The 14,437-nt window shown below is 48.7% G+C and overlaps 1 protein-coding gene across 4 annotated transcripts in view; it reads left to right on the top strand.

The window, feature by feature from the left end:
• HEG1 (heart development protein with EGF like domains 1) overlaps nucleotides 1–14,437 on the top strand; it is a 144,185-nt gene that overhangs the window by 74,713 nt on the left and 55,035 nt on the right. For all 4 annotated transcript variants that reach the window (XR_009563721.1, XM_060298186.1, XM_060298187.1 and 1 more), the window contains 3 exons: nucleotides 1,088–1,222; nucleotides 6,100–6,142; nucleotides 6,271–6,308. Coding sequence is in view for 3 of the 4 variants with exons in the window: in XM_060298186.1 (XP_060154169.1) it covers nucleotides 1,088–1,222; nucleotides 6,100–6,142; nucleotides 6,271–6,308 (216 nt within the window). In the remaining variant the exon portion in view is untranslated. The remainder of the gene's footprint in view (nucleotides 1–1,087; nucleotides 1,223–6,099; nucleotides 6,143–6,270; nucleotides 6,309–14,437) is intronic.

Below are 14,437 nucleotides of genomic sequence, written 5' to 3'. Positions count from 1 at the left end.
AGAAGGGAGCCCACACCTCACTGCCCAGTGTACACGTGGCCCTTCCTCGGCTGTCTCCTCACGCTGAACTTGCTCACGCCCGCCAAAAACAGCGGCGTAGGTCAGTCTCACCCTGTACATAGTGTAAATAAGTTACCGTCCACTATCCAAGTGATTTCATATTTTTGTTCTGTTGTCTGTATACCCCAATTACATATGTTTTTTTGTTAGACCTACCTTAGATGGTAAAAAGCACCCTCGTCGTGTCCACTGTATACAGCCTCAGAGAGGGCGTGCTCTATACACCCTGAGAGAGGGTTCACTCTTTACAACTTCAGAGAGGGTCTGCTGTACATAACGTCAAAGAAAGCCCACTGTATGCAAACTCAGAGAGGGCCTGCTGTATACAGCCCGAGAGAGGGTTCACTGTGTACAGCCTCACGGCCACATGCCCAGCAATGAATGCTTTCGGATAATAATGAAAGAGTTCTTTGTCGTCCCTGAAATGAGCCTGGCCCACATGGCCAGGAGCTGACGACCCAGGGCCCATCAAGCCCCAGGCGGGCATCCGTATCGTGGGCAGGCGGACAGTGACAGAACACATACAGCCCGGCTTACCTTCCACACCTCTCCTCAGAGTCAGTCTGCTAGGCAGCAGGCTACCCGCCACAGCAGGCGCTGCGTCCCTTTAGGCCAGACAGACACAGAGCTGGGACACACCTCAGCCGGGACAGGCCTCCTTCCTAAGAGAGCGGGTCACACTTTCCAGGCTTGTGCCGATTCTCCCCTGCAGCCCTAGAGCGTGAAGGTGCAGAGGATCCCACCCGTCGAGGGTTGTGTTTGCAGGGGACGCTGGAGCTGGCGACGGCACCCCGTTTCTTCTGGGTTTGCTTTCTGCCCCGTGAACTTTCACTAACAGACCCGGGGGCCGACTCGGGGGAGGAGCAGCAGAAGGCAGTGCAGAAGTGCCCTCTGAGAGGAGCGGCGCGCCACGCAGGCTCTTTTGGAAACTGTTCTCTGAGCCTCTTGAAGCAGGAAGTTCACGCATCTTAATGTTCGACGTGGAGGAGGTTTTGTTCTGTTTCACTGTCTTGTTTTTCCATTCTAGCGGGCAGCTTGTGCAAGCGGAAGACTCCAGAATGTGACAAAGAGACCTCCATCTGCACCGATCTGGACGGGGTCGCGCTGTGCCAGTGCAAGTCTGGCTACTTCCAGTTCAACAAGATGGACCACTCCTGCCGAGGTACCAGCCGGTCTGGAGTTCTGTGGCCCAGGGGGTAGGGGAGGTGCTTTTCTCTGCCTGGGGCAGTGTCTCTGCTCTAGGGGTGACTGTTCTAATCTGGGGGTAACCGGTTCTAGTTATTTGGCTCCCAGCAGAGTTGAATACGTTATCTCCCTGGAATAATAGCATTATCTCTGACTGGTGCACACTGGTCTGGCCAACCAGATTCAAAGGAAAAGAAAAGAGAATGGAATGCCTGGGGTGGCCAGGCCTTTTTTTTTTTTTTTCCTTCTAATTAGAGGAAATTAGAAAAATTACTGTTTTAATTCCCAAAGCTTTATTCTATTGTCTGCTAATCTTTTAAAATGAAAATACCAGCACGGAAGCAGGGCTGTACCTTTTAGTGGTAGCTGGCAGCCCGGGAGACCTGAGTCAGAGTCCCACTCTGCCTGCCCGTCCTGTATCATCTCGGGCAAGTCACTTTGCTTCGCTGAGCTTGAGTTTCCTCTTCTGTGAAATGGGTGCAGTGATACTTCATTGGATATTCTAAGAATTAAAGAGGGCAGTGGTTATGGAGGTACTTTGTAAGCCATCAGCCTTTGCTCTTGTATTTTACCCAGGTTGTTGTTGAACCAATGAGTTCTGGTTTTAAGGGTTTCAAGGCAGAAACCTAATTCTGCTAATCTCTTAGGTGAGGATTAACTTCAGCCAGTTTGAGACGAAGGCTGGTCAGTGCGTGCAGTGCAAGAATACTGCTTTAAAATAAAATGAATTCAAGTCCAGAGCACTGGGTACCCTGCCTTACGAAACCCTGCTGCAATTCGTGATCACAGGAAAACTAGCAACATAAAGGCATCACGTAGCCTTAGGCCTCGCATCGCATGAGAACGTGTATGGCCCAGTTTTCCTGCTCAGTCAGTGCCTGCTGGTGACAGATGTACTGGAATCTGAGTAAAAATGGCGTCCTGGGGAAAGGTGACATGCCACTTATTTCTGTCAGGACTTCCCATTGGAGGAGAGGATAAAAATACATTTCAGGGCAGTGCTCTCATCCTGCGCTTCAGACCCTCTGACTTAGGTGCTTTGAAAGTGCACCTCCTCAGCTCTGCACACAGGCCCTGGGGTGGGGTTTGAAGAGGGGGCCCAACTCTGTGGGGCAACAGGCCTGATTCTGAAGCTCACAGCGCTTCTCAGTGCCCTGTCAGTCTGCCGCTTTGATACAGAGGTGACGCTTCTTAGTTCCCTCTTATCTGGTTTCATGCAAAGTGCTCCTGGCCCGTCTTAGAAACTGGGGCACTGAGCCCACTTCATGTGTGAAGGTAACGTCCTTCACACGTGAAGTGCGCTGACGTCCCTGTGTGCTGGCGGCCGTGTGGCTACGTGGGGCAGTCGTTTCTGTACGCAGTGCCTCTGCAATTTCAGGTGGCCTCGGGAGCGGCCCTGCCACCTTTGCTTCTGACTGGCATGAGTCATTTCCCTCTCTTTCCAAGTCAGTAGTTCTATAATTGTGTCGCTTACAGACTAGCATTAGCAATAGCAGAGCTGTCAAGGATTTACCAGATGCAGTGACACAGGCACCGGAAACCTTATGTCTATCAAGTAATGACCGGAGAATCGGCATAAGAAAACCGTGGTTAGCTTTTGGGCTTGTGGCCGAGGCCCCATGCAGCCTGGTTTCTGCAGTATCCTGTTGGTTAGATTTTCACCCATGGCCATCAGAGCTCCATGAATGGATCCCGGAGCTCCTTGGACCACAGCCCGGTCAGCTGGGTTCTGAGGGGTTACAGTGACATCTTCTGGCCGTTGGTGCTGGGGCACGGGGGAAGTTAAAAGAAGTACCCTCTCGGACACCTCAGATCCGGGGTCGGTCCCTGGTGTAAATCGAGGCTAAAGGCACGTGGGTGTGTGTTTTCTAAATCTCTGCACTTAACAGTTGTACATTAGCAACTGCATATTGTTCTTTATTGTACGCACACACACACCTTCTCAGTGTCTCCCATGAAATGTCTTCACCAGACTTTCAAAGCATCATGTAAAATTAAAGTAGGTGTCCTTCCTGTAGATGTCTTAGCTTCCGTCCATCGTGCAGATATCCTGATGAATTCCAGCCACCTGTTTGCAGGTCTCTGTCTCTGACGAGGCTGCAGATCCCTTGGGTGCCCGTCTCTAGAATATGCTTGCACATTATGGGGTTCCATAAATGTCTGTTGAATGAACAGTTGGAGGGTAGGGCAGCATATATGATAGGACAGGATTGGCAGGTCTTGATCTGGCTTCCTGCAAGGGAACAAAAGAGCCCTGAAGGCTCCACCATGTACTTCTGGCCTTTTATTTAAAAGTCCAGAAGGTTCAAATTTGCTTGTGTTCCATATCAAGAGGGGAAGCCCACTTGGGGTGTCGATGCTGGCTGTTGCCACGTTCATTTCGTCTTCAGTGTTCTGCGGGTCAGGGTCCCTCTAGAGCGTGGAGATGCGGAGCTGGATCCTAAGGCGCGCTGGAGTGCCTTATGACAAGGTTTCCCTCCAAGAGCCCCTAGAGCAGCGCCAGGCCCACGGTAGCACTCGGTCTTTGATGAATGACTGAATGAGCCCATCTGAAATAAGGACATATCATTACACCAGGGAGCCAGGCCACTTCTGAAGCGAAGTGAAAACAGCCCAGCCCGTCAGCTCATAGACAGGACAACAGATGGACCTGACATCTGGCTGGATGACAGCCACAGGGTGGAAAGCTCCCACCCAGCAGATGAGGGTTGGGTGGGTAGATTTGCTGTAAAAATATTTCCAGGAAGAAGTGTTCAGAATAGAACAGACTAGTGTGACATCAGCCTGCCTCGGTGCTGAGACGGGCGGGGAAGAGTCACTGGGATGCCAGCAGTCTCTGTGTAGCCGCCCTGCAGACAGAGCCATGGGTCATCCAGGGGCGGCTTCCCCTGCTCCCACCACCCGGCCATAGCACAAGGACGGCCAGGGCATGGTGCTCTCCACGCCGGGGAGACAGGAGGTCTCAGCTTGCTCCTTAGAGAAGGCCCCAGCTGAGTAAGGCCAGCTCAGAGAACTCAAAGGTATCAAAGATTTGGGAGAGGGGCCTCATTCCTCTTCCCTGAAGTGGGATACGATTATGCTCTACCTTGTTGCAAAAAAGCTTTGAAGTGCCTAATGAAAATTCATTGTAACAAGATGAGATTTAATTTGAAAGGTAAATCAGGTTGAAGGAGACATAAAATGACTACTTTGTTGAGGTTAGAAGGAAAATGAATATGCAGAAAGATATACCTTAAGTTCCCGCATGTTTCCTAAAGATAGGCCGCTCACTCAGGTTCTGAGCTTCCTGGACACTGAGGCAGAGAGAAACGTGATTTTGAAAGAAGTGGCGACCGTCATATAAAGTCCAGTTCTTTAGGCCCATCCCCGTTTTTCTAGGCCCCAGGGCCCAAGAGAAGTTTCTCTGGAGCATCCACATCACCAGGTTACTGAGTGGTATTGGCAACGTGGTCCATGACAGCCTGTGATAAATACCCCAGGGGCTTGCCTGGGGCTGCTGCTAGTAATAGATTGCCCTTAATAAAGAGAGCATAGCTCAGGAAAAGGGATTCCAGGGGGCCAAACAGTGCAGTGCAGGCTCACAGCTCTCATGATCCGCTGTGAGAGAATTTAGATTATTCAGAACAGTATTTTCCAAACCATTCCACAAAACTCTAGTGATGTATCGATCGTCTATGACCACAAAATAGATACTAGAAAGATTTAGTGTCTAACACTAAAAAAGAGAAGGAAGAAAAAAGTTCAGCACATCTACGTAGTTAACATTATTATGCACTGATCCTTAAAGGAGGAGGCAGGAGGTCTGTGAGAGATCTCCCATCCCAGCCTGCAGGGCGTGCAGCCTCTGAGCCCGGTGTGCTGCTGGCACTCACATCTCACCATCCGCGTGTGTGCTGTCTGTCCAGAGATCGCTGCTCGACGCTTTGTACCTTTTCTTACCTGTGATTCTTGTATGCAGCGCGTGGCATACGTTAATCACGAATCAAATTCCTATCATTCCTTGCAGCAGTGAATTTGTCCGAGAGGAGATTTTTTATTGTCTGCTTTCATCCAAGCATGCATTACAGCTCATGGTGTTCTGTCAGCTTATTGTAATGCTGAAAATGTTCCGTGATCAGATCCATGCAGGAACTGCTGATCCAGGGGAATGGCTGGCCCACAGGCCTTCAGTGAAGCCGTGGTCCACGAGCTGTACTGCCAGAGGGTTCAAAGCTATGGTCTTGGGTGATGTGCCGATTAGGGCTCATCTAGGTATGTCTAGAATCCACTACACAGACCACGGGGTGAGCGTTCTCTTATGGAAACTGAGGCACCCACCAGGGCCATGGCTCTGAAGGTGTCACAGCTCTCACTTCCTCATGGAAGGGGGTTGATGGAGCCAACAGCTGGTTAAAGGTTTGACTTACGTTAAAGAAGGTGAAGCACTTGTCTTTGTGTTTCCGGAAGGATGTTACACAGGGGCCACGGAGAACTTCCAAAAATAATTGCATATGTTGGATAATAATTACAGCTACGAACAGTTAGTGGTTACTATGCGCTAGGTGCTGCGCTAAGTCATTTGCACGCCTTAGTTTACTTAATCTCCTCCAAGAAACTATAAAACAGATATTATCATTATCCTCTTTTTTATAGCTGGGAAACTGAGAATCACTAAGAGGTTAAGAATTTTTTTTGGTAGAATTGGTTGAACTGGCAACAGTATTTAGGCCAGGTTTTAGGGAATTCTAAAGCTGTTTGTAGCCTGCTGGATCTAGAATATTGTTGTGGCCTTTAGGGTGGCTGGTTTTATTAACTGTCAGTTGGGACCAAGGGAAGTCAATAGACACGTTCCTGGATTTTCCTTTTCTCTTTCAGCCTGTGAAGATGGATATAGGCTTGAAAATGAAACCTGCATGAGGTAGGCTCCGTGTTCATTTATTCTGATGAATTTGTTCCAAACCTTATTTAGAAGTTACTTAGGTAAATTGCCTCAGTTATTTTGATATTTGAAACTAATTCTTATTCTTTTTCTTTGTTGACTTGCAGTTGCCCGTTCGGCCTTGGTGGTCTCAACTGTGGAAACCGTAAGTATGCAGAAGTCCCGAGTTCTGCGTGGGCAGGGCTGGCACGGCTGTTGGCATGCAGGGTGTCTGTCCCCTCCTCTTGTCCTCAGTTCACATCTGCTGTCTTCCCAGCTCCTGTGCTGGGAGGAAAACAGAGCGCTCTCCAGGGCCTGGAGGTTTGTAGGGGAGATAAACGCTTTCCTAAATAGCCTGATTGTGGGGTGTTAATCAGTACATTAGGCGTGAGGTTTGAGGCAGAGAGGGAGGGACCACACCCAAGGAGAATAGAAGAGCCTCCTGGGTAGTTTCTTGGAGGGGATGGAATTGGAGGTTTGGGAAGACTTTGACTGGCAGGTATGGAGGGAGAAGGAATCCAGGGAGAGGGAACAGCCTAAACAAAGGTCTTGGGGCAGCTTGGGCCTGTGGTTTTCAGGGACAGTGTGTAAGTGGGTGTGGCTGAGGACAGAAAGAGAGGAAGGCGGAGAATGGGGGATTAGGTTGGCAGAGTATGTGGGGACCAAACTGTTGGGACTTTCGATGGAGTCTGAGAGTTTACTTTTTAATCAGTAGCCACTGTGGCACTAGCAAGAGTCTTAGAGCAGGAAAGCAGTTTGATCAAGAAAATCAAGTCGGGCTGCCGTGAGGAGGACAGAGGACAGAGGAGAACGTGGGGCCGTTTAGACCAGTATCGTCGGGGCGGGGGTCAGGGCTGGACGCAGACTGGGGGGTCCCCTGCTGCTAGCTGACGTCCATGCTCCCGGGTACAAGAGGGTTGAGTGGCGGTGACTGTGCACATGTCAAGTTTCACAGTTAATTCACTTCTTTGAGAGAAGCAGTTGGGATTCATTCCAGATCACTTTCACTGACATTTTCTTATACTGAGACCTGAGAAATTACAGTCACCCTCAAATTATTGAAAGAAATTCTGGGATATAGGATGTAGCAGGAATAGTAACACTCAGTATTTTAGGACAGCTTTGTCCCTCATTCCATAGAATCTGCCAACAGTCCATATTCTAAGTTTACTAGACCACAAGTAGACATGACTTTATTTAACAAGAGGTGCTCCTCTCACCCCATCAGTCAGAAATTCCAAGTGTTTTAAAAGCTCTTATGCCAGAAATGGGGCGGGGGGTGAAGACTAGATAGATATTTCTTTTTTTTTAATTATTGATTTTATTTATTTATTTAAATTAATTTATTTATTTGGCTGCGTTGGGTCTTTGTTGCTGTGTGCGGGCTTTCTCTAGTTGCGGCGAGTGGGGGCTACTCTTCGTTGCGGTGCGTGGGCTTCTCATCGCGGTGGCTTCTCTTGTTGCGGAGCACAGGCTCTAGGAGCGGGCTTCAGTAGTTGTGGCATGTGGGCTCAGTAGTTGTGGCTCACAGGCTCTAGAGCGCAGGCTCAGTAGTTGTGGTGCACGGGCTTAGTTGCTCCGCAGCATGTGGGATCTTCTCGGACCAGGGCTCGAACCCGCGTCCCCTGCATTGGTAAGCGGATTCTTAACCACTGCGCCACCACGGAAGCCCTAGATATTTCTTATTATGGCACAATATCACAGATGTACCTGGTTTTATAAGAGCGTGAGTGAGACAAGGTGACGCGCGTGGAGATGTGACCATCTCGGGGTAGGGAGCAGGGGGTGAGAGAGCCCACCTGCCAGTCCTCCCGGGGCCCCTTGGCCCTGACAGGCCTCTCATAGGATGAGCCAGTACTTCTCACCTGCTTGTAGTCAAACAGCTCCCTAAATAGGTTTTACTAGAAAATGCTTCATATTTCTCAGGAAATGGAAGAGTGAAAATGGATACAGGGAAAAGCCCTAGAAAGGGTTGAAGGAAAGGGGAGTGAGCTGCAGGGCGTTGTTCTAAGAGGCAGTGAGTGATTTGCTTTTCAGAGATCACTAACTACTGTATATGTGGAGAGGATATACCACTACATCCACTGACTGTTCTGTGCGTTCCTGTGTCTCCGCGTTATGGGGGTCGGGGTCCTGGAAGTAGCAGAATTTCTCTCTGTTCCTGAGACTTCTTTTTGCTCCCTTTTATCCGAGTCATCACGATGATGTCCAGCAGAGGGCAGACTCCATCCTGGAGGGCTAGCTCCCGGCCACCTTTTGTGGGTGACTCTGGTTAACTCTGAGGGTGTGAATACCACTTTATGACTTTGATATCAGTCTTAATGTCAGTGTTGCAAAGCAGTTAATAGTCACTGATAAATAGCACCTTCCAACGGCCCTTTTCTCTGCGGTCTCAGATCAGCCCTGGTGTGGGTTAAGGAAACCGGAGCACCTGAATTTCATCCCCGCCTATGGTGATAACACCGTGTGCATTCTGTGGCTTGTCACTCAGTGTTTTGTGCCCAATAGCAGAGCTCTCACCACCCACCCCTGTCCCTTCCGCTGTCACCACCAAAGACAGTAAGGGCCGCCTTGGAGGTCTGGCTCAGGCTGGATCTTTCATAGAAAAGAAACACTGCTCTCTGCAGGCTTCTGGGGACACACACTCTGCTGCCCAAGCCCCGTGAGACGGGGAGCCCAGCCCTGTCCAGCCACGCACGTGGCCCCGCGATTCCCTCACGCCTACGTTCCTGGGAGTCACCCAGCTCTAATAGAGTCTGGCTGCAGGCATAACCTCTGACCTGCCTTTTAGCTTTCTAGTGGTGCCCAGATTTCACCCGTCGCTCCTCATAGAGAATATCCTTCAAACTGGAGCCGGCAGGACAAGCTCTCCTCTCAAGTCCCCGAGTCCCTGAGGCGGTGCGGGCCCAGCTGGACCCCTCTGTGCACCTGGCAAGGCTGCCCACACCAGGCAGTGCAGGGCTGCACCTGTCTTATCACTGCTTGTTTTAATTTTCTTTCCATGTAAAATATGCCTCTTTATGCCGCAGATTCCAACAATCCTGTCCTCTGATACCACTCGTCCGATGGCCCCAGAATTCTTACAGACTTGTTGTCGCAATGTCCCTCACTGCCCCTTGCCCCTCCAGCCTTTTTTAGGTGTGCGTGTTTCCTCCTTCGCTTGAATTTTATAGAGGCTCCTCCTCACAGTTTTATTATATCTCTCATGACCTTGTGGTTTGCTTCACCTTTTTTCTCTTTTTAAAGTAAGTGAATTTTGTCTTTTCATGACGTAAAAACAACACATGCCCATTAATTTTCCTTCTTTAACCCAAATTAATTAGAAAATAGATACAAGGGAAGAAGAAAACTAAAATAAAGCCTTATCACCCATGAAACACATCACTCTTAATACCCTGGTGTATATCCTTGCTACTAATGCTGGTCAGTGGGACCAGCAGGAGCCACCGCACCTAGGACCTTGTTAGAGATGCAGCGTTTCAGGCCTCTCCACTCCAGACCTACTGAATCAGAATCTGAATTTTAACCAGACCCCTAGATTTGGTTAATATGCGGATTTGTATACATATCAAAGTTTAGGGAGCAGTATACCAGAGGTATGTATGTGTGTGTCTCTTTAACAGAAATTGGGTCTCACAGAATAAACTGTTTTGTAACCTGCCTTTAAACCTAGTCAACTGTGCAGTGTTTTCATTTACATAATTTTATAAAGCCACTTTTTTTTTTTTTTTTTGGCGGTACGCAGGCCTCTCACTGTTGTGGCCTCTCCCGTTGCGGAGCACAGGCTCCGGACGCGCAGGCTCAGCGGCCATGGCTCACGGGCCCAGCCGCTCCGCGGCATGTGGGATCTTCCCGGACCGGGGCAGGAACCCGTGTCCCCTGCATCGGCAGGCGGACTCTCAACCACTGTGCCACCAGGGAAGCCCTATAAGGCCACTTTTGATAGTTCTGTGGAATTCTACTCTCTGGATATATCATAATTTACTTAACCACTCCCCTCTTACCATCAGTTTTAAACCTTTCTTTACAGTCCCATCCTCTAAGCCGTTCTTCTGTTTGTGGTTATTGTCACTTTGTGATGATAGAACACACATAATTTTCCTAGATTACCTTTTTCTGGCTGCAGACATTTTTATCCATGCCTCCTTCTTATCCGCACCACGTCCTTCTGTAGGTCATCCTTTCCATTCGGATGTCCTGCGTCTCTCCAGTGGAGACTCACACAGCCAGCGGGGATGTGGGGTCTGTTTCCCCGTGCCTGGGCCTCTTCATCCTCTTCTGGTGAAACCAGACATTCACCTTAAAGATCCTCCTGCCATGCCTTCCCACCCCACAGTCTGGTGGCAGGTGTAGAAAGTGTCCTTTAATGGTCTTCACCTTGTTGTTACGTTGGGCTTAGAACTCAAACCAGTGGAAATGCTACGTGCTGGCAAGAGTCACTCGTAACAAACTGCTTAGGAGGACGCAGAGATCATTAATTATCCAGAAGTCAGCTGGAAGTCTCCTGCAGCTAAAAGCAAACAACTCACTTTGTGTCGGAACTGAAAGGAAGCAACCTTGGGAGAGGGGAATGCTACCCTGTACCTACTCTTGCGTGTTATGGCCACACTACAGCCTGTAGATGTGCGAAAGGCAAATTTCAAGAGGTACAGAGGAAAAAAAAAAAAGAATGCTGTGAACAGGGTGCTAAAGGAAAGATGATGCAAGAGGAGTGGAAAGATTTAAAAGGCAGAATTCTAACCAACATCACTAATGAGCACAGTGAGGGGGAAAGGGAGAGAACTAAATGAATTTTAAAATAAAACGAATGTGGCCACCTAGAAAGGTCTGTAATGAGTTCAAGGGTTTTAAAGGATGGCCTACGGGTTGGTACGATTCTGACACCAATTCCGATGTGTCTTTTTCCACATCACTAAGCCAGTTATCTCAATTCTGACACTATCTCCAGGTAGATCCCACAGCTTAAGGGCTCGGTCCACAAGACCTCCCCACCCCAGTCTCCCAGCGGACACCAATCCCACGTCCAGGTTGTCACCTGTGCTCCTGACCAACCGGCTGTAGATGGAGGTTCCAGTGACCCCACCTCCCTGCATTCCATTAATTTGCTGTACTGGCTCGCAGAACTCGGGAAACATTTTAGTAGATTACCAGTTTATTATGAAAGGATAGAACTCAGGAACATCCGGATGGAAGAGATACTCAGGGCCAGGTTGGGGGAAGGGCCCGGAATGTCCATGCCCTCTCCCACCGCGGCACCTTCCCCTCATCTCCCGGCATTCACCAACCTGGAGCTCTCTGAACCCCGTCCTTCTGGCTTTTCATGGCAGCTTCATGACACAGGCACGGTTGACTAAATCATTGGCGGTTGGTGACTGAAGTCTGTCTCCAGCCCCTCTCCCCTCCCAGGAGGTTAGGGGGGTGGGACCGACAGTTCTAACCAGCTAATCACAAGCTTGGTTTCCCTGGCAACCAACCTCCATCCAGGAGTTTCCTAAGGGCTTTCCAAAAGTCACCTCATTAACATAGCAAAAGACACCTTTGCTCTCCAGGCTTAGGAAATTCCCAGGGTTTTAGGAGCTGTGCTTGGAACTAGGACCGGGAACAGATACGTATTTCTTATAAATCAGTATCACAGCTGACTAAGGTTATTCTGGAGTAAATAAACCTAGCCGGCTTGAACAAAAAAGATGGTTTATTGGAAGGCTTCTGGGGTAAGTCATGGAATTCCAGCATCAGGAATGGCAAGAATCAGGGAGTTGTGGAGAGTCACAGCAGCAGGAGGTTGGCGCCTTCTTTTCAGAGCACACGTTAACGTGGATCCGTCTTCATCCCTGTCTCTGCTCGTGCTGTGGGTCCGTGCACAGGCTTTCTGCCTCACGATGGAAAACAGGCTCACCAAAGAGCTTCGAGTGTGCGTCGCTGGCTTAGTCATTTTGAAATAGAAGGTTCTGTCTCTCTCCAGAATGAGATTCCTGGGAAGGAACTAATTGATCCAGTTTGAACCTTGTGCTTACTCCCAGACCAAACCCCTATGGCTGGGGATGGTGTTACATGTATAAGCATGACCACCCCACTGTACCCTGCATGTGGAGGGGGGTGGACATTTCCCACAAGGGGGTTGACTAAGCAGACAGTCCTGTAGATTCCATCCAAATAAGCATATAAACAAGGACAAATATAGCCTCCGGGAAAGACGAAGGCCCAGAATGGGTTGGTTTAATGAAAAATGGCAACAGCGTTGACAGCAACACCAACCTATGATCAAACCACAAGAAGAATAACGTAAAGATAGAGCCATTGCTTGGGAAAGACTGTGAAATGTCAGCAAATGTCCAAGACAAAGTAAGTGAAGAATTCCAGGTTCATCATTCTGCAGGATCTCTTCAAAGTAGGAAGGATAGGACAGACGAACCTAAGACAGCACACATGGCCTTCGTTCTCACCTTAATAAACAAACATTCAGGGAACCTACGGGACTAGTGAACGTTACGGTAGGGGTTGATTTACAGTCCCATGCACTGTACATCATCAGGTGGCCTCACAGTAAATCTAAAGTCAGTCCTCAAGTGTGAAAGATCAGTTGTAGTTCATGAGCTGACTTGACCACAGGTATGAGAAAAAAGATCTGTGGGTTGTATTGTCCACAAGCTTATTACAAGTTTCCAGTGACATGGCTGCGAAAGAACAACAAACAACTCTTTAAGAAATGTATGTGTATAAAGTAAATTATATAGGTACATATATACACATACAATTTCTAGATTTAGAGGAGGTTGTGTGTATCTGTGTGTTTATATAAACACAGGAATAAAATTTGGGAAATAGAGAAAAACATGAAGAAGAAAGTACCAGTCCATTATTACCCGAGGCAGTGCTGAAGTCTGTGAACGTTTTTGTGAGTTCCCTCCCAGGCGCTTTCTCTGTGCTTATGTGCACAGAGGTCTTCGGATTTCAGTCCAGCATTCTTTCCTCTCCTACATAATTTAAGCCAGTGCCACCCAAGGTGTGGCCTTCCAGTTGGCAGTGCCTCCATCCCTCAGAAGCTTACTGGAGATACAACTTCTTGGCCTAGCCCAGACCTGCTGAATCAAATCTCTTGGGGTGGGGAGCAGGCATCTGAGTTTTAAGAAGTCCTCTGGGTGAGTCAGATGTGCAGGAAAAGTTTGAGAAGCACTTGTCTATATCAGTGTGTTTTGTTTCAAGGGGGCAAATTATGCTCAGAAACCAAGAGGTGGTCTTTGCCAACATTTTATTTAACACAGGTTGACTGTGGGAATTATAATTTCACAAGGCAGTAGCACACAGGATGTCTCTTTTTTTTTTTTTTTTTTTTGCGGTACGCGGGCCTCTCACTGCTGTGGCCTCTCCCGCTGTGGAGCACAGGCTCCGGATGCGCAGGCTCAGCGGCCATGGCTCACGGGCCCAGCCTCTCCGCGGCATGTGGGATCTTCCCGGACCGGGGCACGAACCCTTGTCCCCTGCATCGGCAGGCGGACTCTCAACCACTGCGCCACCAGGGAAGCCCAAGGATGTCTCTTAATAAGTCAATAAAGAAATAACAGTCCAAGCTAATCACATATTTATCACACTGTTGTTCCAGGAAAGGGGAGATGAAAGGAATAAAGTCCAAACTTAATTGAGGTGTACCTTTCAACAAGTTGGTTCTCAGGAGAAACGGTTCAGCAGATTTCCAACTGTCAGTGCAAAAACCACAATCCTTGTTTCCAGACCATGTTGCTAGGGAATCAAGACACTCGTGTTGACAGGCAAGATGATCTTTGTGAGGCCACTGCGCTGCCCGGCTTCCACCACTACTGGTAGAAGAGTCCCCTTTACCATGGGAGGAGCTGGTGCCCCAAGGTCTTCGGAGAGCTATTTAGATCAGCAAAGGATAGCCTTGTCCAGACCGAACACTCACAAGAGTCCCCACAAACTCTGAGCATTTAGAGTCTAAATGTCCCCTCGTTCATGCTGCTTCTTCATAGGTTCTTATTAAGCCCCCAGCAGCACTAGTAAGTGCTGTCGGCAGCCACAGATGTGGATGCTGACATCCTGAAATACATTTTCACTTTTATATCAAAACAATAACTTCATTCACTTTTTTTTTTTTGGCCGTGCCCAGTGGCTTGCGGGATCTTAGTTCCCCAACCAGGGATTGAACCCTGGCCCCGGCAGTGAAAGTGCCAAGTTCTAACGACTGGACCACCAGGGAATTCCCCAATAAATTCATTCTTAAAAACAATTTCATTCTTGTCACAAACAACGGGACCTGAAATCATATCAAACCACCTCCTA

This window comes from Globicephala melas, chromosome 4 (genome assembly GCF_963455315.2).
Source record: "Globicephala melas chromosome 4, mGloMel1.2, whole genome shotgun sequence".
In the NCBI taxonomy this organism is placed as follows: domain Eukaryota; kingdom Metazoa; phylum Chordata; class Mammalia; order Artiodactyla; family Delphinidae; genus Globicephala; species Globicephala melas.
The sequence above is the reverse complement of the archived record's forward strand: the minus strand, read 5'-3'. Positions and strand labels throughout refer to the sequence as shown.